At 40.4% G+C, this 27,616-nt stretch overlaps 3 protein-coding genes across 4 annotated transcripts; 1 reads left to right on the top strand and 2 right to left on the bottom strand.

Moving 5' to 3' along the window:
• The first annotated feature begins 2,043 nt into the window (after positions 1 to 2,043).
• Positions 2,044 to 5,967, top strand: s1pr5a (sphingosine-1-phosphate receptor 5a). The gene is made up of 2 exons (XM_084072042.1): positions 2,044 to 2,157; positions 3,248 to 5,967. Exon 2 carries the CDS (start codon positions 3,575 to 3,577, stop codon positions 4,769 to 4,771), a length of 1,197 nt encoding a protein of 398 aa, XP_083928168.1. The 5' UTR covers positions 2,044 to 2,157; positions 3,248 to 3,574; the 3' UTR covers positions 4,772 to 5,967.
• Positions 5,968 to 6,942: 975 nt separating this feature from the next.
• Positions 6,943 to 12,138, bottom strand: spc24 (SPC24 component of NDC80 kinetochore complex). Of its 2 annotated transcripts, none has more exons than XR_014601826.1 (6): positions 10,982 to 11,195; positions 9,605 to 9,749; positions 9,004 to 9,108; positions 8,306 to 8,382; positions 7,842 to 8,211; positions 6,943 to 7,088 (listed from the first exon to the last, which is right to left on the bottom strand). XR_014601826.1 is itself a non-coding variant. In XM_084072166.1 (6 exons), the coding sequence occupies exons 2-6, from the start codon at positions 11,142 to 11,144 to the stop codon at positions 8,105 to 8,107; spliced, it is 597 nt and encodes a 198-aa protein (XP_083928292.1). In that variant the 5' UTR covers positions 11,145 to 11,165; positions 12,100 to 12,138; the 3' UTR covers positions 6,943 to 8,104. The 2 variants fall into 2 exon arrangements, 1 of the variants encoding a protein (XP_083928292.1); XM_084072166.1 differs by adding an exon at positions 12,100 to 12,138 and having other exon boundaries at positions 6,943 to 8,211; positions 10,982 to 11,165.
• Positions 12,139 to 13,792: 1,654 nt separating this feature from the next.
• kri1 (KRI1 homolog) lies at positions 13,793 to 27,409 on the bottom strand. The gene is made up of 18 exons (XM_084072570.1): positions 27,229 to 27,409; positions 27,040 to 27,116; positions 26,311 to 26,416; positions 25,867 to 25,963; positions 24,412 to 24,478; positions 24,263 to 24,312; positions 23,415 to 23,505; positions 22,872 to 22,949; positions 22,203 to 22,312; positions 21,770 to 21,998; positions 21,245 to 21,415; positions 19,848 to 19,923; positions 18,751 to 18,860; positions 18,477 to 18,645; positions 17,559 to 17,689; positions 16,401 to 16,465; positions 15,305 to 15,400; positions 13,793 to 15,207 (listed from the first exon to the last, which is right to left on the bottom strand). The coding sequence occupies exons 1-18, from the start codon at positions 27,311 to 27,313 to the stop codon at positions 14,694 to 14,696; spliced, it is 2,322 nt and encodes a 773-aa protein (XP_083928696.1). The 5' UTR covers positions 27,314 to 27,409; the 3' UTR covers positions 13,793 to 14,693.
• Between the last annotated feature and the right edge of the window lie 207 nt (positions 27,410 to 27,616).

The following is a 27,616-nucleotide window of genomic DNA, read 5'->3' as shown; positions in this document are numbered from 1 at the left end:
AGAAACAGTAGAGGGCCATTAGTAGCCTATTAAAAACAGAAAACTGTTAGCCTAGTCACAATAATATAGCCTATGATTTAGCTAATACAAATGATTTAGCTTTACCTTTCGCCATCTTCTTATTGACTTCTGACTTGTGTCCATCAAAGCCCTTGATAAGATCAGTTAAATAATCTTCCAGGCTCCAGCATGTAGGTCACTGATCAGTGCACGTCAAGATGAGTCTGAGTGAGATGATTATGAATTTCTTGCTTTTTGATTATTGACACCCATGTTGATCATTTATTTGGCTATATGCCTACTAATTTCACCAACTCAACGGCATTCCACAGGTCCAGTCCAGTTCATGCAACGTTCGAACTTCCACGTTGCACAAAATATCGTCAGTCAATAGAGCAGAGGTCATAACAATATGGGAGGCATGCGTTAATCCGACAGACCTTTTCTCCGACTATGTGGCATCCGCGTGCGGTTAGGGTTAGGGTGCGGGTTTGGTTCGGGTTTACTGTATGTCTCATCACTTCATTTGCTATTAAAATGAGCCTACCTGCTCCTCGTGCAGCTGGGGGGGGGGGGGGGGGGGGGTGTCAGTGGGTTAAGGCTGAACTTCCAATCCAGTCAGTCTTCTGAGGTGGGTCACTTGACAGTAGGCTATGGGCAGGTTAGCTCTGGTCCGTCCAACTCCTAACGCTATGGACCAGAATGTGCCTCATATGTGGTTACATAAATACAATCTGGGAACCAATTAAGTAAAAAAAAAAAAAAAACATGACATGACATGACATAAGAATTAGAGTAGGCCATAGTTATAGCTATAGGGCAGGGCAATTGTCTAAGCCTATGCCAATGGACCACAGATTGCTTATACATGGCACCACATATAGCCTAATTGATTCCAGCTCTCTCCCTGATTAACTATCATTGTTTTTTGCTTTGTTTACGACCCTGTGTTCTTTCTTTTCCAGCGGCAAAGTCATGGGAAAAAGAGGAGACAGAGCGAGAGATCTTTTTTAATGAACTGTAAAAACCTGAAAAACGAGTCATGCTTTAGGCCTACTACAACTTTGCTCATAAAATTAAAAACAGATCAAATAGCTTATGACAGAAATGCTATCACTCACATCCTCTACGTGCCAACGCCCGAGGATAACCCGATAAAGTCCTCCTTTACAAACATAACATTCTCATGGTTGACTGCCTGGGGGTGGGGGGGCGGGGTTAATTAGTTGTTAATTTAACGTCGAGCGTGTAAAAAGTGAACCAAATGACCCATAAGGGTCCATTTGCAGTCTACACACTCTGAGTTAATACTCAGGATTTTGCTGTGTAAACTTAAACTGTTCAGAAGAACAGTGGTGTTAAGTAACTAAGTACATTTACTCAAGTACTGTATACAATTGTGAGGTACTTTTGCTTTACTATATTTCCAATTTTCTATACTTTTACTTCTACTCCACTACATCTCAGAGACAGATATTGCACTTAAACTTCACTACAATTATTTGAAAACTTTACTAAGTTACTTTGTACATTTTGATTATTATTACTAAACAAACATTAACCACTTCAGCCCTATACATTTATGCCATTTGAAAATAGACGATATACAAGCTTGTAGATCAGCTATTTTCAAAGGTTTTTATCCATTTGAAAACTTGTGAAATGGGACATTTCATGCATAATGAATATGATACTTTTACTTTTGGTAGGCCTACTTGAAGTACATTTTGATACCAATACTTTTGTACTTTTACTCAAGTCAATTTTGAATTCCGAACTTTTACTTGAAACAGAGTATTTCTATATTCCAGTATTGATACTTTTAGTTAAAAAAAGGTAAAAAATGTGAGTACTTTTTCCACCTCTGTGAGTTAAGTAACACTGAGGACTTTGCTGTGTAAACTTCAGAAGAACTCATGGGGTCATGATGGAGGAGGGAGGGAGGGAGGGAGGGAGGGGGTAAACCGTCGTTGAAGGGTAAAAGAAAAGACCAACCCACTTCATGTTGAGTCCTGCCCCGCATCCACTCACATCACATTCTAATGTCACTGTGGCCCACAGGGTGATCGACAGAAGGAGCGTGTGTTCTGCTCTCTGACCGTGGGATATAACTGCCAATTCACAACTTTCAACGGGATATTCTCCACTTTTTTACAGGTGTGTTTGCTATGATTTATATGTGCATCTCCACTATTACAACGGTTTGTACTTAGGCTATGTGGTAGTCTATTGCAGTGGTTCCCAAACTTTTTAGCTCAAAAACCCAAAAGAGAAATTAGACGTTTGCCCGGGACTCAAACAGTGAAAATAGCACATCTACAAGCTCACAAGCGGCACGAAGAGCTTGTAGATCGGCTAGTTTCACTACTTCTTAAACATTTATTTAAATGTATTTATGGACATTATATGATTTTTTTTCATTTAATTTATCAAATACCTTTGAAAAATGAATTGATGAAAAGTTGGTTTTTAGTGTTTAGATTTTTTTTGTAATCTTTTGAAAAGCTACATATTTATTTTTAAATGTAGCCTATACGGAAAAAAATACATATTTACCCGTGACCCATAAAAATGGTCCGCGACCCAAAGATGGGTCCCGATCCACTGCTTGGGAAACAGTGGTCTATTGGCTCTCGTATCAGTTATTCGTTACTTTGATTAGGCTATCCATTATGTTGGAGATAAGACTAAATGTACCATAGTTTGAAATATAGTCTATAACTTTTCCCCCATGTCTACGAAATTACGAATGTGAATAAACCAAGACATTGGCTAATTTAATGCATATATGCATTTTTGTAGATTATCTATTATACTAGGTTCCGTAAATCGCCTCAGTAGCCTTGTTATTATCTCCATCTGGTTTCTAACTCACCTTTCTATTTTAAATACGATCACCTAAAAAAACATAGTAGCCTAGTCTACTTAATTATACGTTTTTTTTCCATGACTTAAATTATGCTTCCTTGTGTTTTACAATGTTGAAGATTTTTTTTCATAATATTTGAATCTTCTCACATTTTATTTACTAAAAGGTAATTTATTTACCCCCTCACTGTTTGGCATTACATTCATACAGGGATGGGATGTTTAGTCTATTCACAATCACAATATTGTAAATAGGCCTACAGTGTGTAACTGGATAATGGATCGATTGTCTGCTTTTCATTCTTCTCCTGTCTTATAGTATCAACATAATAATATTCTAACATTGTTTGTTTTTCTCTCTCTTTATTGCATTTTCTAGGTTTTTGGTGGCTCTCATTGCCTCCCCTTAGTGGACACATTAGGAACCCTGATTTGACAACACAAGGAAAAGACCAATACCATCAACTAACATTTGTTCCATTGAGAACAGAAGGGAACAAATCCACCGTAACAGACTTAAAAATCCAAAGACATTGTTTTTCTCCCTGAGGAATATATTTCTGCATTCAATTTTTTGTAATAGTTTTTGAAAGAGAAATCATGCACCACCTAAGGACTATATGACACTATCAGTGGATGTAAAAAACAAAACAAAACAAAACACGGACAGAAGGCAACAACCTCCCATCGCAAATATTTTAAAAACATGGCTACGGAAGCCTCCCACGCTGCATACGCTGCTGTGGCCCCATCTGCGGTGCCCATGACCGCATCAGGAGGGTACCTGGACCGGATGTTCCGGGCATATCAAAGCAATGATGTCATCATGGAGCATTATAACTTCACAGGCAAACTGAAGGAAAACAAATACAGGGACGGACTCAAACCCGAGGCCATCGCCTTCCTGCTGGTCTGCCTGCTCATTGTGCTGTTGAACGCTGTAGTGTTACTGGCTATCTGGAAGAATAAGAAATTCCATCTGCCCATGTACTATTTATTGGGCAACTTGACTCTCTCTGACCTGCTAGCCGGCTTTACTTACATGGTGAACATTATAACATCAGGGGCCAACTCACTAAAAATGACCCCCGTGCTGTGGTTCCTGAGGGAAGGGGGTGTGTTCATCATGTTAGCTGCCTCTGTCATCAGCCTGCTGGCCATTGCCATAGAGCGTCATGTTACCATGGTACGGATGAAGCCCTACCAAGGGGACAAGCAGGGACGGATGTTTGGCCTGATTGGAGCTAGCTGGGTGCTGTCTGTGTTGCTGGGCGTCTTGCCTGTACTGGGTTGGAACTGTATGGGCAATCTAGAACAGTGCTCCACCGTCCTCCCCCTCTATGCCAAAAGCTACATCCTCTTCTGCATCACAGTCTTCAGTGCCATCCTGCTCGCCATCGTGGTGCTGTACGTGCGCATCTTTCACATCGTCAAGTCCAACACCCAGCGGCTGGGATCGGGTCCGCAGCGCAAAGGCTTGGTCCGCAAGTCTCAGAAGTACATGGCTCTGCTAAAGACGGTCACGATCGTCCTCGGAGTGTTCATCGTGTGTTGGCTGCCGCTTTTCATCCTCTTGCTTCTGGACTTCAGCTGCAAGGCCAATGAGTGCAAAGTGCTCTTCAAAGCCGACTACTTCTTAGGCATTGCCATGTTCAATTCTCTCCTCAATCCCCTCATCTACACCCTGACCAGCAAGGACATGAGGAGGGCCATTCTCAGACTGCTCTGCAGACACTGTCTCCTGACTAAAGATGGACATGTGAAGAAGATAGGAATCCCTTTCCTGGAATGCAGCACCAGTAAGGCTGATGCTGCGTCTCACAGACTGGAGGGCCTGGAGACTACAGTCTCTTCCGGAAACTTCACACCATCCACTATTAAAGCTTGGATGTCTAAGACATGACTGCTGCTCAGTGACTTAATATACTGAGATTAAGTACTATGTTATGAACTAAGAGTTGGACCACCAATTCTCCCTGGTTGGTCCTCTAGTCTATAATATAATGTACTATTGAGAACACATCATAAGGAATGTCACTCAGTTTTGGCATTATTCTCAAGGGCAGATAGTCAGGACTTTTTGGCTAGCTCTTCTCAATTTGCAATGACATATCCACAGTTCATACTGTGAAAATTGGCACTATATCCTTTCATAGATGGTGAAAGACTGCATCATGGTTCTATGTACTTGGAGTGCAGATGTCAGGACCACACGTCTACCGAACTGGCAATTTATTCAGTGGCTTGGTCAACAGAATAAAAATTAAAAACCCCATGCTGAAGGTTTGACATAAAAACGTAAATGGATGATGTACATCAACAGACGACAGCCAAAAAATCCAACATGAGATTCATCCTTATCTCTTCTCCTTCTGTGGTCAACACATAATGACATGTTGTTGAAAACTCTTGAGCATCCACACCCAAAAACTGTAGCCAAAGCCATGTAATTTCTGTCATCTGTACTTGGGAGAGCGGGAATTCTGGGTAGAAGTCCCCTCGACCAAGATCAGAGGCTTGGTGGCTTGGAGATGCACATACCACGTCACATGGAGGCTTGAGGTGGTTGTTCAGAGCTTTGGAGGTCCCTTCAACATATGTAGCACCAGACATGATGGGGAGCAATAAAGCTAATGATGGAGGGTTGTTGACGCCTTCCTGGTTTTATGGACAAGAATGTAGCGATCACATGCCAAAAGTCCACGGTAGATTGTGGACAAAAACAAGATTCCTAAGAGCACTGCTGTTGGGGAAACGTTTAGCTCTTACGCAATGAAGTGATATTTATGTATTATTCCTCCTGTACACTGTGACATTTATGATCAGGTTATGATTATTTTCTCCCACATAGTAGAGTATGTCCAAACGAAAACCACGCAATCCATGCATGGGCTGTCGAACATTTTCATGCCGATGAACGAAATCAGATTGTACTTAAAACATTTCTATTCCTGTCATACTGCCAAACAGTATACTGTGTAAATTAGTCTCCCTGAGCTTATCAGAGGTATAATCAAAGCTGTATTTAAGTTATGATGCCAATGTTTTATATGTACATTAAAATGACAAATAAACATATGACGATGTTATTTTATGATATTCTGTGTGTCCAAGAACTAAATATCTTCTAAATAGCACATTTACCTAGCACTTTGCCTCTTTCAGTTTTTAAAATGTAAAATTATCAATCTCGATCTCATGAAGGGTTAGTTTTACTGTATCCAACAGTGGCCAGAAAGTCAATTTGTTTTACTAATAAGAATTGTTATATTATTTTTAATCCACTGTTAGCAAAATGTACAATTTAGGAATGCATGCACATGTATTTGTGACCAACTGTTCAAACTGACATAATTTTCAACAACATAGATGAAAGACAAAGACTATGTAGAAAAGAATAATGCCTAAAACCCTGTCTTGAAGGAGACATGCGACTGGTTGAGATACAGATGAACACTATTCAATGCCTTACTTGCAATGTGGTACAAAGACACATTCATGGGTGGTCATGAGAATTTGCATGAACGTTGCCATCCAGCACCTGCCACCTTGCCTAAATGACCACACATCGAACTACATGGCTACAAAACCATGCTGTAAGGCAGGGGTTCTCAACCTTTTCAGACTGCAACCCCCCAAAATCATATTTGAACTGGGGACTTCCAACCTGACGAGCACTTTTTGTACGAGTTGTAGGAGTTGACGCATTACATTTAGAGTAACTCGGTTCCACAGATAAATAGTGAACAAAAGAGGCACACAAAAAGGTTTAAGGGTAGGTAAACAGACTAATATCTTTAACTGTATCGACAGGCTAGTGACATAATAGTTGACTTGATAGGAGATAAGCATTTTGTCTTGACCTCTTTTTCCATAACATTAGTAGGTTTTTGTTCCATTTCTGTGACCCCAGAGGTTAGCACTGCATTTTATCAAGTGAGATGACAAGTGGGGATTTCAGTGTCCTTAAAAGGCACATTTCAGCCACTACACTCTACACCTGAACAATATTTCATTCCAATCTTGACAATTTGTCTGTCTATCCTCATGTTCAACAAAGTTAGACACATTAAATGGATCTGCAGTGCCACCTGGTGGCAGACACTTTAGCAGTTTATTGCAGAAGTGAGTTCTGTTTTAGCACACAAAAAAAGGTTAATAACAGAAGTTACAGAAACAGACTAAAGATAGAACACATACAATCACACACAAAAAGCACCCTTGAAAACAACTCGGACACAGACAGATCTGAATAGAAATGGCACAGAAGGAGATTAGAGAGAACTCAAAACTCTGCAGCTGTACAGCACAGACCTCTACCAATGTGTATAAAGCCCAACTCTGGATTACTTCCTCAGTTATGAGTTGTGACGATTCTTTGTCTAATCTCCACTAGGCAGTTTCATCCAGCCAATTTCACACACCATTTCCATACTTGCATGGACAATGAAAATATGGAAGCAAAGCATTAAATTACAACCACTGTCAAATGCGGAAGAAACTAGCAGGCCAGTCCTCATGGTAACGTGATCCTCTCCTCCTTGTCATAAGGTAGGAACACTCATGCAGGGCTGACTGCAACTATAGATTCTTAGCGATTACTTTTTTGATTGAATACTTTAACAGTTTGCAAAGAGTACAGTGGTAAAATTACAAAATGTTGCTAAAAGGATAACATAAAAAGCCCTGGGGGCTTGTTACCATTGCGGTCCTATGTATTATATAATTATATGTATAAAAATGCCCAGAACAGGGATCAATTATTAATCATCAATTATTAATCAATTGTTTTATTATTAAATGATCAAGGCCTTAAAAGTAATTTTACGTTTATCTTCCATTTATAACATGAAAATACCACAATGTCCAGTAGTCTAAGCAGTCCACCCATCCACACACCCACCCACACACAGAGAGCACTACTGTACTTGCTTTTTTCAGCAAGCGGCTTATTATCACACACAAAAAAACACCCTTGAAAACAGAAAATAACTTTGTTTTGTGTTCACTATGACAAGTTATTTACGGTTATCAAAAATGATCCGTTCGGAACTGAAATATACTGCCGCATACATGCACACCCACAACCCATGTAATCCTCTTGTCACTAGTAGAAACCTCAACTATAACAAAACAGTACATAATACAGACTACAGGTGCAAACAAACTCGCTCACAAACTGTCAAGAAGAGACACCACTATTTAGTTCAGAAGACATTGGAGAGCTTTGGATGGTCTACCACTCAGTGCTTATAAGAGCCCATAGCTGGTTGCTGACTTCACAAGGAGATACCTTAGAGGTATCTATGTTGATGGGAGTGGCCAGGTCAGCGCCATAGTGCACTAAGAAGAAGAGAAACAGATGAAAAACACTGAATACCCACGAAAACATAGTTTAGCTGTTAGGATTGAAGAGAAACTGATTGAGGGCAAATACCTCCTTTTAAAATGTTTGGCTCGGTTTCGAATTCCCACTTAATCTTGGTTATGTTGTGGTATAGCTGAGCAATGTGCCTGATGAAAAAAAACAGAAAACGACAAAGGCCAGAGCAGCTCATCAACAACAAAATGACAATTGAATTTAGGCATCTTAGCTGACACTTTCATCCAGAGCGACTTACAAAAGCACAAGATCAGAGTAATTGGCATGAACCCTACTCAACAAACAAGGTAAATGGTCAATTAAATAGAGTGCAAAGAAAACAATTGGTGCTACTACTAATTAAAGCTGTCGCCTAGGAAGTGGAAGGGTCCCATTTTTTGATCCCAGGTACTCCATGAGCAAAACACGGAACCCCTAGACCCTTAATTCCTTTAACTGTATACGTTTCAAATGACCATTGACTTTTATTTTGAATTCTTTATTTGTCAGAAATGTAAACAGCACGTGGTACAGTAAGACATTAAGGCTAAAAGGATAACACAAGTGGTCCTATATTTGAAACAATACCACATAGGCTGTGTAGTGTACCGATTCTGAAATCTATATTTCTGCCTAGCCCCGAGCTGTAGCAAACCCAAATACCTTTGTACTGAATACGTTTGCACCATCTGTTGCGTTATCACTGAAGGCAACGGTACCAGGCAGTTGGCCGATGGGAGAACATTATGACGATAAATGATAATGGGACTCACCGAGCTTCGGGGATGATCTCTGTAGTGCCTTCTTCCACCTCCTGCTCCAGCTTCTGAATCTCTAATTCAGAGGCTTTCAGCTTTTCTAGCTCCCTCTGGAGGAACCTGGTGGGTGGGCAGGTTAAGAAACAAATACCCGTTTTTCCCCACCCCATTGGTCTACAAAAGAGCTCTTAACCACATATACTTTGTTGTGAGCTTTTATCCATTTTCAAAAAACCTGAAGATTTTTTAAATGATTTTGAAAATAAGAATGAACAAGAAAACCCTTTTTGAACAAGCAATTAACACCAGTAAAGAACGCACATAACATCATCAACATTCACTACAAAACAAATAAAACCCTAACGAAAAAAACATCTGGCGAGCGAACCCATTGCCAACTCACTTTGTAAGGATTCTCTTGTTTTAGAAGAGAATGCACTAATACTTCTGGTGATTAGTAGTTTTGTTCCCTACCTATGTTTAATGCACTTATTGTAAGTCGCTTTGTATAAAAGTGTCTGCTAAATGACTGTAATGTAAGGACTATTACAAAAAGGGGAAAAAAGGGTCCACCAAGTTAATCAATCACACACACTCTCACATGTATCAAGGATACTCAATTTCGGAGTCTTTATTTTGGCTCCTTTCTGCTAATTTCCTAAGCTCCTCGTCCAAACTCTCAAGCTCCTGCAGATGATGGTTTCTCTTGTCTTCCATGTCCAGCAGCTTCTGGCCCAAGTTCTGCTCAGACACAGACAGATCTGAATAGAAATGGCACAGAAGGAGATTAGAGAGAACTCAAAACTCTGCAGCAGTACAGCACAGACCTCTACCAATGTGTATAAAGCCCAACTCTGGATTACTTCCTCAGTTATGAGTTGTGACGATTCTTTGTCTAATCTCCACTAGGCAGTTTCATCCAGCCAATTTCACACACCATTTCCATACTTGCATGGACAATGACAATATGGAAGCAAAGCATTAAATTACAACCACTGTCAAATGCGGAAGAAACTAGCAGGCCAGTCCTCATGGTAATGTGATCCTCTCCTCCTTGTCATAAGGTAGGGACACTCATGTATGGCTGCCTGCAACGATTCTTAGCGATTACTTTTTTGATTTAATACTTTAACAGTTTGCAAAGAGTACAGTGGTAAAATTATACAATGTTGCTAAAAGGATAACATAGAAAGCCCTGAGGGCTTGTTACTATTGTGGTCCTATATATTAATCGAGAAGTGCATACAAATTATATATATATATATATATATATATATATATATATTCTATGCATTTGTCTTTATTTTATACTTCATGCAAACATATATTTGTATTTTACACATTGTCAGCTTTGAAAACTTTTGCCAACATGCCCAAAACAGGGATCAATTATTAAATTATCAAGACCTTAAAAGTTTATAAACTTCCTTCCATTTATAACATGAAAATAGCACAATGTCCAGTACTTTTAACAGTACACACACACACACACACACACACACACACACACACACACACACAGCTTTTTTTCAGCAAGCAGCTTATGTCAAATGGGAAAACTAAATTTCTTTAGTCTTGATGACTGTTTGTTCAGTAACAGGGGTCTCCTCGTCTCTCCCGCACTTTAATAAACAGAAAATATATTTTCAGGGGGATTGACAATTTCAACCAATCAGTGTTCCTGCTCCAGTTTTGTCTGCCAATTTCTTTGTCATCACTTCCAATTTCACTCGTTTATTCTGTATCCTATAAGAGTTCTCTCCCCTGATTGGATAAAATTGGTATCCTGACCTGAAAATGTACATTCTGTTTACTAAAGAGCTGCAGAGACAGGGAGACCCCTGCTACTGAACAATGCAATGATTCCTATCAGAATATAGAGCTATTTTACACTTATTTAAAATAAAAATACTTACCCTACCTTTAATACAAAAACATAATCAAATCTAAGAGGAAGGAAAGGGCCATTTAATATTGGTTTGTTCCTACTTGCCATTTAACATCTGTTTAACACCCTCCTTCATTTCCATGTGCTCTTTAACGGAATCCTTGATTTCAGCAGTCAGAAGCTCCTGGTCTTTTGCAAGATGGCTGTTGTTGATAAAGTTAATCAAGTCTGCTCCCATCTCCACCAAATCTTCACGAGATTGAGCCATGGTTGACAGCAACGTTACCAACTGCAGAGGTGACAAAATAGTAATGTTACTGTGAGGTTTGCATCCCTGCTGAGAGAAAACACACACACACACACACACACACACACACACACACACACACACACACACACACACACACACACACACACACACACACACACACACACACACACACACACACACACACACACACACACACACACACACACACACACGTGTCTTCACCCTGCATGAAACATACACTATCACTGTCAACCCAAGCAAATAAAACATGCGGTTACATTTGAAAATAAAAATGATATGCAGTGGTGGAAAGTAACTAAGTACATTTACTCAAGTAGTAGGTACTGTACTTCAGTAAGGTAAAAAAATATACCTCAAAATTGTACTTGAGTATTTCCAATTTTCAGTATACTTTTACTCCACTACATCTCAGAGGGCCAAGGCAAATATTGCACTTTTACCCCACTACAATCATTTGAAAACATGAGCTTGAAGATCTTTTTTCAAAAGATTTTGATACATTTGAAAACTTGTGAAATGGGAGTGGGACTTTCTGCATAATGAGTACTTTCTACTTTTGGTACTTATAAGTACATATCAATACTTTTGTACTTTTACTCAAGTACATTTTTAATTCCGGACTTTTACTTGTAACAGAGTATTTCTCCATTGCAGTATTGATACTTTTACGTAAGTAAAACAAATTGAAATTGAGCACTTTTTCCACCATTGAATGATATGAAATCGCAGCTGTGCTCATGTTTATGTATCAAAGCGGTGGAACGTTTACGGGTGCTATCACAACATCTAGCTGGCTTCGTCATAACGGACAGAAAAAGCTACATCTTCGTGGTCCTGATTTTACATACAACTGTCAAAGCATTTAAACGGGTCGATGTGTACAGAGAAACATTATTTTTGCTGGAATGTACAAACAATGTAAAATACATACCTCAATATGTCTTTAAACGACTCTTCTGCGATTCAAAACGTCCCTCTCTCAGCGCGCGTTAAATTACGTCACGTCCGGGATGGAACTAGTGTTGCCAGATTCTGTGAGAGAAACAAGCAACCAGGTCTAGGAAAATAAGCCAAAAAGAAGCAACTATAGGCCACATGACATGAGCACTTTAAACATATACATCAGCTATTTGCAAATGGCCGATCTACAAGCTCACAACGCATCGCAATCACCTCTATGGTCGCAATGCGAGCAACCCGCCGCAACTACCAATATTTACAAGCAACTCAACAGAAAAACAAGCCCGAAGTCGCTTATAATAAGCGAACTTGGCAACCCTGCATCCGGGATGGAAATTCTTCTTTATGGGGTTTTATGGCGGTTGGCATCTTTATTCGTTGCATTAGCGCCCCTTCTGTTAATCCCAGTGCCCTTACTAACAATGATTTATCCCACAAACCCACAATTAAGACTGACAATGTGACACAACACTGAGAGAATTAATTCACAAATCGAATGCCTTGATCGAATGCTTGCCATGTTTCTAAATTCTGGAGAGTCAGCACTGAGGGCCTGCTGGAGAGTGAGACACACACACACACACACACACACACACACACACACATTTATTTTATATTATTTTAATAAGAAAGCCTATAACTGAAAGAGGGGCACAGGGCAAAGGATCCCAGGAAAGATGCATATGCCAATTGCCTGACGTCAGTCCCCGCAAGACAATATAAAATTGCTCTGGTACAAAGAATCCAGGAGGCTCAGAACACCTAACCATACTTCAAAAAGCAAGCACTGTTGAATCCTGAGTGTGTTAAAATAGTATATTAATAAAAGAAAAATAAGTCTGCAGCAGCAGCATATTCTGGGGAAGATTAGCCAAAATGTGAGTTTATAGATTGGCTATTTTTGGCAAGGACATTTGGTGTAGATAGAAAAAGAAAGCACCAAGTAGTGCAACTCAGCTCCATTTTACTAAGTATAGATGGTCTAAGTGGTTAAAATGAGCTATCATTTAAGAACTTTTAATAAATGACTTCAATTATATCTCTAACATACATAAATTACATTTATTCCAGATTTCTCAGATTAAAGGAGAAGTCCTTTGTGTGAAGACTCACTATACCCACTAAAGCCCCATTTCATACTTAATTGCAAGACAGTGTCACAAATAGCTGATCTACAAGCTTGTAGAAACATCTTAATACGCAGGGTGGTTTATCTGATTTTTTTAAAAGTCAATAAACCCCCAAAACATAGATCGGCAGAGACAGTCTGTCACCTGTGATGGAATTTCAAAACCACAAAATGGCATATTGTCTTAGTAGTCAATGAATGACTGTCCGAGGCTAAGCTCCAATCAAAGTCCGTCTGTCCATCTATCCATCTATCAATTGTTATATGTATGCTTGTGAGTGAAGTATGTTCAGGTGACATCAGCCAGCAGAGTTTATCCTTCTGGTGGGGACTTCTGACAATGTCTTCTGCCTGAAATAATTACATTTTAACCCAAAGGGATCTATGTCTCATTGTGCTTACAGAGCTCCAGACTTGCCCCGTGGCAGTTATCTCAAAGTGGAGGGAAAAAGGCAGGTAATTTGGGAAACAAAAAAATAACCAAAGCACCTCCATGAAATCTATATTATTTGACTGAAAGACAAAGCAAGTTGAATTACATTCACAAAAACGTTTATTTCAATTTGTAACCCTCAAATTGTGTTTTAGAAATGGGGTATATTGTGTGTACAAAATAGGCAGTGTTCACAACTTTGACATAGTGAATCAGGGGGCACCCGACAGCCAAGTGGTTAGGGTTTGTACTACATGGGCTCAAATGCCTGAGTCCCCTTTTTGCTTCACGGGCAGCCAGACAATTTGTCAAATAAAGACTTAGAAAAAAAAAGATATCTCTCTCTCTCTCTATATATATATATCTATATATCTATATATACACACACACTGTATATGTGTGTGTGTGTGTGTGTGTGTGTGTGTGTGTGTGTGTGTGTGTGTGTGTGTGTGTGTGTGTGTGTGTGTGTGTGTGTGTGTGTGTGTGTGTGTGTGTGTGTGTGTGTGTGTGTGTGTGTGCATAATCAGTAAAACCTGAATAAGAATGTTAAGCGGTTGTTGATATGAATATTTAACTCCCTATTGTCAATATGTGCTTCTTCGTCCCCACAACTTTACAGACTGGGGTTCGATTCATCCAACGACCACACAATTGGCCGTGTTCACGGGTGGGAAGTCGCCAGGAGAGGGCGTTCTCTTTTGCGACTCCTACTGGTTGGTCACGGTCAGGGAACCTGTTCAACAGGGAGCGAAACTGGGAAGTGTTCCTGCACGTGCTATGCCTTCTCTGAAACTCCTTACTGTAAGGTGAAAAGAAGCGGCTAGCGATTCCATGTGGTTGCCTCCAACCCTTCCCAGACCAAACAGTAGGCGTTAGCAGTGCCAGTGAAAGGGACTATACACACCAGGGGTTAATTGGCATAATGATTAAATCAGGAGAAATGTAAAAGTTTGGCAGATTTCAAAACCAAGCTGCCAACGCTTCAAACAGAATTGAATGACTATCACACTTTGCTTTTCTTCTTCTCCATCTTCTCCTGAGTTTTTCGTTTCTGCCTGTGAAGCTGTCTGAACAGCAGTCTCTTTGGGTTCAGTCCAAAGGCTTTGAGTCTTTGTCCACTGAACTCACGGCCACCCATTTTCACTCTTATTGATCTTGATATGAGGCGGCCACCCGGATGCCTGTGTTTCTTGTTGGGTCGTTTTGGCCCCCCAGTCCTGCTGTCACCCTCCTCTGCTCGGCCTGCCGACTCCTCATCGGCAGTGAGCGATTGAGAGTTCTCTTCAAGCTTCATCTTCTTCTTGGGCATTAAGAGCTCGTCGTTGTCGTCTACATCCAGAAGCTCACCGACAGCTTTGCCCAAAGTTCCTTCTGCAGAGCTGCCACCGGAGACGGACAGACTGGTCCCTGGTTCCCCATCCTCCTCTGCTCCACTGCCTTGCTTCTCAGCATTCTGCAGACGATCCCTTCTATTCTTGGCCACCTTGGACGTGCCCTCTAGCTCCTCTTCATCCTCCCTACAGAAAAGCAGTTAAGAGACATCTTGGTCAAATGATTTGCCATAGTGTATGGCTGCATGTACAGTAGTAAAGGCAAAGTCAGATCAGTACTCACTCAGTATAGAGGGAACTAAGAATTTGTCTCTTTTTCTTTTCGTTCTTTCCCCTCATTTCATAGTTCTTCAGATCACCCAATTCCTCCCTGTCAGTCCTGGGACAATGAGACAGAGGGGTGAAACGATTCATCAAATAAACGTTCAGTGAAACATTTATAATACCGGTATGTCCCATTTACAGAAATGAGACTGCTCGTCTTTGTTTTATATTATAAAATGAAAAGTAAAAAATGACACTGCTGCATATTTATATTAAAGCGGCACTATAACTTTTTTGTAATGAATAAAATGTAATTTATTCCAATCTGTATGGTAGTGTATGTTAATAGAATGCAATTTATACAATTGGGGTGGTTATATTTTGTCTCCCTGCTCTTCTATTGAGACATTTAGATTGAGTCAAAGGTCATGTCTCACATAAATACAGGATCTGACACAATTTTGTACTATGGTCAAGATCAAATGTATCCCCCGAGCAAGCAGGCCGGCTCTATTAGCTCAATGGTAAAAATTGCAGCACTTGCGCAGGAAACCGGGCTCAAATCCAGGGCCGAAGAGGAAAGTTAATTAGTGCAGCTTTAAGCAAGTTCAAGATGTCTGTTTGGGTTTAAATATAACTTGGAATGAGCATTTGTTATTTATTTATCTACTTTATTATAAAATTATTTTAGGGTCTAAATTAATTGACACAGATTAAAATCATCTGAAAAATAATCTGTAATTGTTAATTGCAAACATAGTTGAGTCGAGAGTAAAGACATTCACTGTGTGTGGACAGCAGCACAGCGGGATGATTTCTAAATATACCAAGAGTTAAGACGTGCTCTACATTGCTCTACAAAACACCAAAAGACTTGACTATAGTCTTGATTTATTTTCTTTTTTTCCTTCTTTTCAACAGCAACACTGTTGCTTAATATACTGTAAGCAGCCATTGAAAATGTTGGACCATCAGACAGAGTAGATTACAGGATCTTACAGGGTCACAGCTGAAATATAATAAATAAATAAATATAAATAAAATAATAAAAGATGCCATGATCAATTTCTTGATTCCTAAATCTATCAGTTTCAAGTGAAGGGTAGCATCCGTACCTGAACATGCAAGTCTTCTTCAGAGAACACCAGCGATTCAGCTCCTGGTCATCAGCTTTCATGACCTTTGGAGGGAAACCAAGTCTTCCATTAACCTACTGAGTTACATCTAACCAACAGCCACATACATTACATATATTATATATACATATTACATACACATTACATATTGAATAGAGCTAGCCTGGCATGGCCAGACTAATATCACGGAGGGCTTTTTTTTCACTGGCAGATTCGTCTGGTCTCCAGGCTAGAATAGAGCATGGTTCTCAAAACATTTTCATGTCAAGGACATACAAATTCACTTTCATGTATTTGGCCAATAAAATAAAAAGCAATAAAATAAAAAGCAGATCTACAAGCTCACAATACACAGCATCATGACACATTGTGAGCTTGTAGATCAGCTATTTTTGAACAGCTAGAAAAATATACAGTGTTTAAACTGTTCCTCATTTTGCTGAGGCCTCCTGGAACCCCCTCAAGGACCCCTGGCCGTCCAGGACACCATTTTGAGAACCAATGGAATAAAGCATAAATCATTCATACATGGAGGCATTTCACAATTGCCTAAAATCCGACTGCTGTGTAGCTTATAAAAAGCTATATTGGCTGTAAACTCACATAGGAAAAATCACCTTCAGAGATTTGGCTAGCATTAGTTTATTCTTTCCATACATCAGACACATTAATAAAAGGCTTTTTAACAAGTGTGCCTTGGACTTTTCCAGTTTATTTTTCATATAACCTACGGTACAGTTTGTTTGGATTCAATGCATCTGCACTATACCCTCCAATTAACACCTCTACGTTTTTGACACCCACCAGCACCACATAAACTATCATCCCCCTTTGTGCCCTTTGATTTCACAATTGCCGTTTGTCCTTGTCTGCTCAGAGAGAAGATTAAAGTGCGATCATTCCCTGGTCAGAGCTTTCCCCGCAGGGCAGCAATACCAGGTCACACGTGTAGACTCATCAGTGCAGGACTAGGGGACCACAACATTGGTAATACATCTACACTCAATCACATTTATCTAGTGGCCAAAGCCAAAATATTTTTTTTAATTGAGTATAATCTTAAGGGATAGTTCAGGTTATATGACACAAGGTGGCATGAGTAACTAGTCTAGAACTATACTTGTATTAATTTCATACCTCGTCTGCGGTCAGGCCAAAGTCGTTTGCCAAAACCTCCCTGTAGCGGAAACGGCAGGGGAGGTCATCAATGATGTCTTCATAGTCCAGCTTGTAATACTCGTCCAGGTACTTCTCAAAACTCTTCTCCTCTGAAACGCAAGCTTCAGTTATTGGAATGCATAATATGAATCTAACATTTACTTCTTGTCCCCATGGATCATGCTTTATTCCTCTACAAAAGGTTTGTAGGTAAAATGTTTTCTGAAGTTCCTCAGGAAGTTTATCTCATCAGCACGAATTATTTCACATCTGTTTTTTTATTTACTAGGTTCGGGCCGCCTATATATGGAGATATCTGTATCTGTCAATCCATGTCCCTTTTATGCCCATATATGGAGGTAAGTTTATGCCCATGGTGATAAGCCCATATAATGGAGATCTCTGTATCCGTCAGTCTCCGCTTTGTGCCGAGCTGATTCGACTGATTTATTTGTGCCACTGATTTGTGCTGACTGATTTGTTTGTGCCTCGACACATTCAGGTTAGACAACACTCCATGTTTTCGGTGTAGCTCCAATGGGAACTCCTGATATGGTTTTGGCTGAGTCATGGTGACATGGTCCTCCCTTAAGCCAATTTTAATATAGGAAAGGATATTATATATTTTTTTCTGCTCAAAGCATGCGCAAGATTATTCTAATGAGACCTTCTGTCCACCAGAGGGTGCTGCCACGGGGCTCAAATATGCGCATCTCAGGTAGCCTTGTTGTTGAAATGGTGGGTATGGGCTAGTGTTCCTATAACTTTGTTTCCATTTTCCGTTGTGCAATAAATTAAATCTAAAATTCAAATGATAGCGAAATAATACAAATAAGACATACAATTAGGGCCATGAATGTGACAAGGACTCATTGACTCTTACTCATTGACACTTACGAGGATCAAATACAGGCTTTTCTTTGTGTGATGTGACGACCTCAGCAAAGTGAGACTTCTTTCTCTTCTTTCCCATCTGCGGGGCATCCTCTTTCTTCTTCATCTTCCTCTCCTTTTTTTTCTTCTTCTTGGAGGCAGTGTGCTGACTGGGGTCATAGTCTGCATCCATCTGTTTTCAACAGATACAGATTATTAGCAATAGCATCACACAACCAGCATCAACAAAAAAGTCTGTTCTGTCCAAACATGAGAACCTCGAACCAAGGTGACTCACAATGAAGTCTGGGTCCTCGCAGTTTGGATCTTGAGCTTCATACTCCTCTTCCTCCCCACCACAGTCTTTCTCTTCTCCCTCGCCCGTCCATGTGTCCCAGTTCCAGTGTTCTGTAACACACACACAGAAACAATAGTCACATCTTAATATGAATGTCCGTTGCAGAGAGACCAATACATTACAAGACAAGTGGTGTCAGGCACAACAAACCCCACCCCGCTTTAACCACCATACTTTAAACATTTCTTGAATAGTTAATAGTAGGGGTGTGCCGATATATCGTCCCGCGATACGTTTTCGTGACGATATGCATCGTTTTAGAAACAAACAAAATAATTCTCCTATAATCCTCCTTTAATTCCACAAACATCTGAGACCAAAATGTGGTGAAACCAAAATTGTTCTGCCTGTGCATGGAACTGCGAAGCCCGTTTTTCGATTTCACCGCAACGGGACACGCAATAACCCCACGTTTGCAACTACTTTCGCCTGCGCACTTCACCGGGTATGGACTAGTAATAATAATGCAAAGTAGTAAGTATTTGTTTGCATTTGCTTTTTTTCCCCCCATATATTTTCAAAATAAAAAAGTGCCATATATCGTATCTATATCGTGAGCCCAATATCGTGTATCGTATTGTATCGTGAAATGAGTGAAATCGGCACACCCCTAGTGAATAGCAGATCTGCAAGCTCACAACGTGCCACATGTGACACGTTATTATCTTGTAGATACATGATTTTGTCCTTTTTCATGACCTGTGACCCAATTGCCATGACAATTGGCCAAATTAACCTTGTGCCACCAGGCTTTCCCCAGTACTTGTGGAAAACCTGGTTTCTTTTACACATTAGCCATGCTGATCTGGTCTAGAGCTTGCATACTGTATCTGGTCATTTGCACACACATATTGCACTGCAAAGCAAAATACCATCCCAGACTAGACCCAATTGCTTTCAAAACATCAGGTAACCTAGGGACCACTGCAGTCTCTTATTTCAAGTTTCAAGTCATTCAGTGCAGCCATTTCCCATGTCCCTGGTTACTGTAGAGTAACCACCCAACCACCCAACAGACAAACAGGACAAAAACATACCTTCGAGTTCATCATTGTCATCAAACTGGGGCTTTTCTCCATCGCCATCACCGTAGAATTCAGCACCATACAATTTCTGTAGGAAGATAAAAGCAACAAAACAAAATAATTCAGCTAACAATGATTGTAAAGTTAAACAGACTCCTTTGTCATATATGACTTCTATGCATGACTGTATATGCACTGTCAGTGGAAGGAGGGTGGTCAATTAATTTCCAGGGATGGATTCTTGGAAGTAATACCCACAGCTTATAATGTACACATCAATACGGAGCATTGACTTTTTAAACTGCGTCCGTGATCCAAGACTAACACTCATTACATTTTATATATCAACCTATGCAATTAATTCACAGACTTGAAAAAAGTAAAAATAACGGTAAATGCTCATCTTAATCTATATGAACCCAGACAGACAAGAAATTGCTTGTTATGTTTTGACTGCTGGGTAAACATATTTTCATTTTATAATAATTGCGACCGTAGGTCGCATTTACTATAGAAACCTGCTCCAGGTGTCCGTGCGTCCCTCCGTCACGTCACACTTTTGCCCTGCTCATATCTCCGCACCCGTTGCCCCGATCCATGCCAGATTTTGCACACACACTCCTTACCTGCCAAACTACACCCTCCAAGGACCCCCGGAGCTCCAGGGACCCCCAGCTGCCTCGGGGACCCCCAAGTGTAAAAAATGAGCACATGTGGACAAATTACCAAATGACCACCCCAACGGGGCTGCTCACGGGGCATTCCCGGGGACCACCCACTCCTGGTGCTCCAGAACGGATGCAAAAGTGGTGGCGCCCCCAGTGGAGGACCCCCTGCCACTGCAGCTCACATAAAATGCCGTAACTCGGGCTAGGAGCGTCCGGGAGAGCCGCGGCCGGTACCTATTCGTCCGCCAAGGCAACGCGGACACCCCACCCCTAATTTCTCACATGGCCCTCTTCTAGCGCCACCTTCAGGCCGCTTTTCACAACACATTTTTGCCCACTACTCCTACAGTTTTGCCCCTAAAAACACGCAAATTGCTACACACTACACAGTATGTGTACACTCATGTCATCAACATGCCTGCCACCACATTTCTTAGACCACCAAACAAAACTATACATTGCCCACACAACTAGGAACCAATCGCCGTTACAGCCCTCTTCTGTATACATGTGACCTACGGTCGCTTATCTCCCGATTAGGGAGTCTTACTGGTATTATCCATATTATAAAACAACAAGACAAGTGCTCATTTTGGTGACGTTGTAAATAGTACATATTAGAAACGTTTACAAAACATCATTAAACAGATTAGTCAATTACTAAACTGTATTAATTCTATTGATTTTTCTGTCGAGCTGTTATTTGGGCAAAGGTTTTAGCAGTGCCTGCAGTGTTTTCACCTGCATTAACTGGTCGTGATGCTGGGGGTCAAAGTCTTGCTCCAGGTCTTCCTGATTGAAGGCCAGTTTTTCATTCCCTGTCAGCTCCTTCAGCCTCTGCAGCTTCTCCATGATCTCAATGCGCTTCAGGTTCTTCAGCTGCTTCAGCTGTTCCTGTTTCAGCTCTTTCTCCTGAAAATGAGGAATTGCATAACATGACATCCCTGCGCTACATCAGCTAAATGATAAGCACATGTTGATATGTATGAGGGGAAAAGGCAGAGTTATTAGAGATGCAGATATAAAAATCACTGCCCGATACCACAGATTGTAGTTGACCTATAGTTTTTTTGTTGTTTTTTTGGTTTGCCAGGATCCATGCTGACTGTCATGATTATGAACATTTACCACAATGTAACAATGAAAACAACATACATTTTATTTTGTGTCCAGTGTATCTCTGTATTCAGACGGCCCAATGATCAGAACAATGGTCCAATACGGAGTCAGTGGATGAAAGGGGCGTTGTCAGATACTCAGACCCACCTTTATCTTCCTCTCTTTCACCTCCTCCCGTTTCGTTTTCCTCCTGTCGTCTTTGGAGCGGACAGAGGTGGCAATGCTGCGAGGATAGGTTTTGATCTGGAGGGCGTCTGGCTCTTCAAAGCGGAAGTTGTAGCTTCTCTCAAAGTCCTCCTGCCGCCGAAGGAACGACTCCCCTTCCTCCTCCGAGTCGTCCACGTCATCTTGGACCACTTCATCATAGGTAGGGATCCTTCAAACCGCAGCCAGGAATAGTTACAGTACAGTCAAAAGGAAGAATGGAAAAATGTGATGGCGAAACGTAAAACTAATTAGAACAAAGCTAAAGTTGGCAGATCAAAGTCATTGCTCACTTGACCATATGCCGGAAACAGTATACTTCTACAGTATATGGTGGTACAGCTATTCTATGACTTGTGATGGGCGGTCAACTGACCTGTCATCATCATGTTCATCGTCCAGGTAGGTTTTGTTGAGGACAAAGTCTCTGAGGAAGCGCTCCTTTTTGTCCAACTCTGGGTCATTCCAGTAGTCCCTCAGGTACTTCTGTCTCAATGCAAACACATCCCTGATCAGTTTGCCATCACCACATTCAATACTGTTCAGTCATTTATTATTTCAATCAATCACATTTACAATGTGATGAAATGTGAAGCTTTGTTGCACATGCTTGAATCCAACTGAATATGCACTTAAAGGGCGACTTTGTAGACATTTAACTTGTGAGGAGGATGTGTGTAAATATGACATAACACTTCTTGCCAATGCTTAAGCTGACAAGAGAGAGCTCTCAAGACACATTTCCAGATGTTCTCCGTACAACAGAACTATATGATTCATATAAAATATTGCCAGAATCGCCTTTTAATATTATTGACCATCGCACTCAATTTCCTTAAACCATGACTCCAAGCTAAATGTTTTTTGGGTCAATGAACACTTGCAAAAAAGTAAATGAAGACTTGCTTTGAGAATGAAAAAATACCATAATTTCAGTCAACACCAATATAACTTCAGTGTTCCATTCCAGTTCATCTTTAGTACATTGATTCTCAATCGTTTCTCTCTCTCTCTATCTGTGTCTCCTTCAGTGATGCACACTCACCATGTCCTGCACCTCTTCTGGTCCCTCCCACTCCTTCTGGCCTTTCAGCCACTCCACATAATCCTCCTCTTCATGAGCCTAGACACAAGAGGGTTGTCACACCAATGCCAACAGTGAATCAGCTGCTTACCTGTTATGCGTATCTTTATTAATGTCGCTGTCGGGCGGAACCCTTCCATGTCCAAAATTGTTTCTTTTCAGGAAATGGATCCAATGTAGTTGTAATTTAGTCATAAGCTGAGCTCTTGTTAATACCTTTCTATAGTTAAATATTTATACAACCCAGACTTCACCATTTTCAACCTGGTGCCCCTGTTTTATTATGTCATTAAAATGTGAAAATGTTAAAAAAATATTCTCAAAAATACATTTTCAGATCTACAAGTGTGCTTGTAGATTCGCTATTTTAGCTACTATTGTCCGAAAGTAGTGACGTATAAAATTCAATTATGAAAAAAACAAGATGGAGATACAAGGTTTCTGCCCGACAGACGTTATACATTATAAGCCATGTGGACACATTCCCGTCCTCCGCTGACTGACCTTCTCTTCCTGGGTTTTAATTCTCCTGGTTAGAAACTTGGATTCTCCCTCAGTGTCCTCTTCATCGCTATCCTGGACAAACTTACGGAGGCTAGAGAAGTGATGGGCACATCATTAGTGATATTACGTTAATTTATTTCGCCAACTACATTTCAACAAGAGTTTGTCTTCTGCATGTGACCCACTCTAATTACTAGCAGTAGGCAGCCACCGAGCAGCGCCTGGGGACCAGATCTAGCTCTAGGGCCAATGCCTTGCTGAAATGCACTGGCAGGAGTCTGTCTCCAAAGAATAAAGGAGTATAGCCACACACACGTAGCTGCCGATGCCAATAGTTTATTGTGGACACAGAGACTGGAAACACGTTTATGTTTCAGACAGACAGACTCCCCCTGAAGAAGGTAGCCTTGTCTGTCTGAAACATAGGCGTGTTTCCAGTCTCTGTGTCCACAATAAACTATTGGCATCGGCAGCTACGCGTGTGTGGCTATACAACATGCATGTCTGTTGGTCCACAGAAAACACACATGCACATGAGGTAAATATGTCCTCCACACAGAAAGGCACCAGTCAGGTTTTAACACAGGACATACCTTCTGTAGGCAACAATGCTAACCAATGAACAACCCTACAGGATGTAGACAGGGCTGAAACCACTGCTCCATCCTATGTAGACGGGTTGAACCATACCTCCCAACATGTGGCTTTCAGTTTACAGTTACACACACATTTAGTCTCAAAGGACAGAAACCCTCAAGCTTCTTTGTGTTATATCCTTTTGACACATACGTATGTACAAATATATGTTCATCTATATGCATGTTCATTAATACAAACGTCAATCAAACCTCTCTTTCAGCTCCTTCTGCTCCTGAATGTAACTGGGAGAGGCAGCTCGCTTTAAAAAGAAAAAAGAAATACAATAAATCGCTGCCACCATATACATACATCAACAATTCTGAATGAATATAATAACAATGCATCCTACGATTCCTACCTCTCTTCTTTTGACAGCCTCTTCATCATCGTAGTCTTCTTCATCATCATCATCATCTTCATATTTACTGTGAATAAAAATGTAATCAATCACATATTTTTAAAGGCAGTGGACTATCAGCCTATTTTATACTTCCGACTATTCAAAAATCTACAAGCTCAACGCATTGAGATGCAATGCTTGTATGCATGTATTCAGACAAATTTGGAATACTATTGAAATATTTTAACAACACACATTTTCCCTTGTGGGGTCTTTGCTCTCTGGCACACAAACTTTACCATCTGTAATTTAATACCTAAACATTACCAGGCATTTTGCATATTAAAAAAGCTAAGAAAACTAACTTAAGATCATTGGCACTCTGAACCACTGACATTACACCACCAGACCCCTATACAACATTATCCATGGTGCTTAACTATTCCTAGAGCCTGATGAAGCCCTTGCATGGGCGAGATGTTGGTTAAATAAAATATGGGAGAGCAGTCTATCGTGCGCAGACATTCCCTTCTTATGAGTATTTTTGGTCCAGTACCATTTTTAGCGGCGCTAGCCGCTCTATACCTTTAGGTATAGAGCGGATATTAGCCCTCTATGCCTGGCTTTTGCGTCAACGTTCTGATTGGTCAGGTGCGCCAACGTTCTGATTGGTCAGGTGCGTCAACGTTCTGATTGGTCAGGTGCGTCAACGTTCTGATTGGTCAGGTGCGCCAAAGTTGTGATTGGTCACTATTCATGACATCACTATGATGTCATGAATATAGAATTCGATGTCTATATAAACGATGACAATGACTTCATCTTATTATTCATTTGGCTAAAGTCTCCGTCTAGGTAAGTTATTTAAAGTTAATATGACGAATAGAAAGAGAAAGATACAAGAACAGATGAAGGGTGAATGTATAGAAAGTCTGAGTTCGGGACCCAGTCATCCGTTATGACAGAATGGTTTGATAGAGACGATCGAGAATCCAAGAGTCCGTTAAGGTTCTGATTGGTCAGGCCCGTCAAGGTTCTGATTGGTCAGGCCCGTCAAGGTTGTGATTTGTCAGGCAAGGGGACTATTCATGACATCACTATGATGTCAAGGTTTATTTTTTATTTCCTCATGTTTTTTTTTGTATATATTTTTATTTGGCTAAAGTCTCCTTCTAGGTAAGTTATTTAAAGTTAGATCCTCAATTTAACTTTATCTGTCGTCGACGCTCTGATTGGTCAGACCCGTCAACAAAGTGATTGGTCAAGCTTCACATGACACATGGCTATAAACACATTATAAACACATATCGATGACATAATGTATTCAAAGGCGCCGCTACCTTCACACAAGGTGTGATTTTTAAAGAACTGTGTGGATGTGAATGAACGGCACCTGAATGACATTTCCTTTACAGGTGCTGTCCGATGGCTCACGTTCCTATTGTAAAACCTTGTACGGAGTAGATCACTTACCCTCCCTTCTCTAAGATGACTTTACGTTCATAGTCCTTCAGATACATTGGCTTAATAGCTTTTGAGGTTGAAGGTTGGCTTTTGCTTGTGGATCCATCTGTATGTCAGAGATTGATGTGATTTACTGACAAATAAGAAAACATAACAAAACCTGTACATACCTGGTTTTGTATAGGTTTCAAAAAGTAAAATTCCAAACCAACACCTGCTTAGAGATGTTATGCTGTAGCACTCCACTATATTTTTCAGATTAAGTGAGGTCAAACATTTCCCAAGAGCAAGATGCAAACCATTATTGTTCCATAGAGAAATGTATAATACGTCTCAAATTTAAACTCTTTCCCAACCTCAAAAATAAATTTACTCTATTTACTCTATAAGGACTGAGGGATAAAATAGCCACCACCCAAACAAACAAACAACAATAGTTGTGCATGACATTACCTTCTTCAGTGTAGAATTTGGCATCTTCCTGATATATCTTAGGGTCTTTCTTTTTCAGCAGTGACAATGTTCTGTAGAAGTCCCTTTCAAGTTTAGGGTCAAGTTCCTGAAGGCAAATCAAGTCAAGAATCATACATCACTGAACAGTTCTCTGCAACGGGCTAGTGTTGAAATCTGATACAGTTAACCACTTAAACCCCTTAAACCCCAGTATTCTGGGGAAGACTTTCACTGAATATAGCAGATCTACATCTGCTATGTTCAGATGATATTTGATTAAGGGCAAAAACAAAAAAGTCCCTATAGAGCCCAGAGGGACTCCGGTCAACCAAGTATAGGGTTTAAGTGGTTAATTGCATTCACCTGGTATTCGACATCAGTCCCTGGCCTGAATGTTAGTGAATGGTATTGGTATTGTATTATGTTGATGATCATAATTTATTACACATTTATTGACTGATTATGACACAGCACAGGTTATGAACCCGGTATAGCACATATACATTGTACATAGACATTGAGCTATGCACTAGGAGGTGAATGAGTGCAAATACCGATACAAGGAGTGACAGTCTTTACAGTCTAATAACAGTCCAATGTTCTATAAAAGCACGAGTTTGCCAAATGGCAACCTGCTTCATGAGAGTGTGTGTGTGTGTGTGTGTGTGTGTGTGTGTGTGTGTGTGTGTGTGTGTGTGTGTGTGTGTGTGTGTGTGTTATATTACTTACCACCTCACTGTCATCAGAACTAGAGTCTGATGAGCCTGACTCGCTTTGATCAGCTTCATGTCCATACCGGTCCTTCACTGCAGAAAGACAAAACATTACAGAAGGCTGTATATTATTCACTGTCGTTCATGCAACGAGGAGACCCCATGCTATGGATGTTAGCATGCTAGCTTACAATAACACACTTACGTCTTTGTAACTCTTCTTTTTGTCGGTATTTTTCATATTTCTCCGCGAACTTGGAGTTGATCTTCAATCCCGATGGACCCGGCATGGTTTGATGTAAAACGTTTACTCTTTATTTGGATAAAGTATTGTACCTTACGCAGGAAAAGTAGTTCTTGTTGCTAAGCATGTGTGTAAAGAGCTACTACCAGTCTACCACGTGGTTTCCGGCAGTGTTGCTATTCGCCAGGTGTTGCGAGAGAAACAAGCAACCAGGTCTAGGAAAACAAGCCCAAAAGAAGCAACTAGGCTGCATGATGACACCTTTAAAACATCTGCTATTTTCAAAAACATCTTGGACGAAAATGTGAAAAATTTGGAATATCTTTGAAACATTTTATCTACACAAATC

Source organism: Gymnoscopelus microlampas (genome assembly GCF_963454915.1).
Source record: "Gymnoscopelus microlampas genome assembly, chromosome: 11".
NCBI lineage: Eukaryota > Metazoa > Chordata > Actinopteri > Myctophiformes > Myctophidae > Gymnoscopelus > Gymnoscopelus microlampas.
The sequence above is the reverse complement of the archived record's forward strand: the minus strand, read 5'-3'. Positions and strand labels throughout refer to the sequence as shown.

Bases quoted from the DNA above. Each gene is read 5' to 3' on its own strand.
- s1pr5a (XM_084072042.1), top strand. From the start codon at position 3,575: ATGGCTACGGAAGCCTCCCACGCTGCATACGCTGCTGTGGCCCCATCT.
- kri1 (XM_084072570.1), bottom strand. From the start codon at position 27,313: ATGCCGGGTCCATCGGGATTGAAGATCAACTCCAAGTTCGCGGAGAAA. The intron at 25,964-26,310 runs GTAATGTCATGC...TCTGACATACAG, and splicing joins CAAATTCTACACTGAAGAAG to ATGGATCCACAAGCAAAAGC. The intron at 21,999-22,202 runs GTCAGTTGACCG...TGCGGTTTGAAG, and splicing joins GATGAACATGATGATGACAG to GATCCCTACCTATGATGAAG.
- spc24 (XM_084072166.1), bottom strand. From the start codon at position 11,144: ATGGCTCAATCTCGTGAAGATTTGGTGGAGATGGGAGCAGACTTGATT. The intron at 9,750-10,981 runs GCAAGTAGGAAC...ATTTCTATTCAG, and splicing joins TGTTAAACAGATGTTAAATG to ATCTGTCTGTGTCTGAGCAG. The intron at 8,212-8,305 runs GTATTTGCCCTC...TCTTCTTCTTAG, and splicing joins GCCAAACATTTTAAAAGGAG to TGCACTATGGCGCTGACCTG.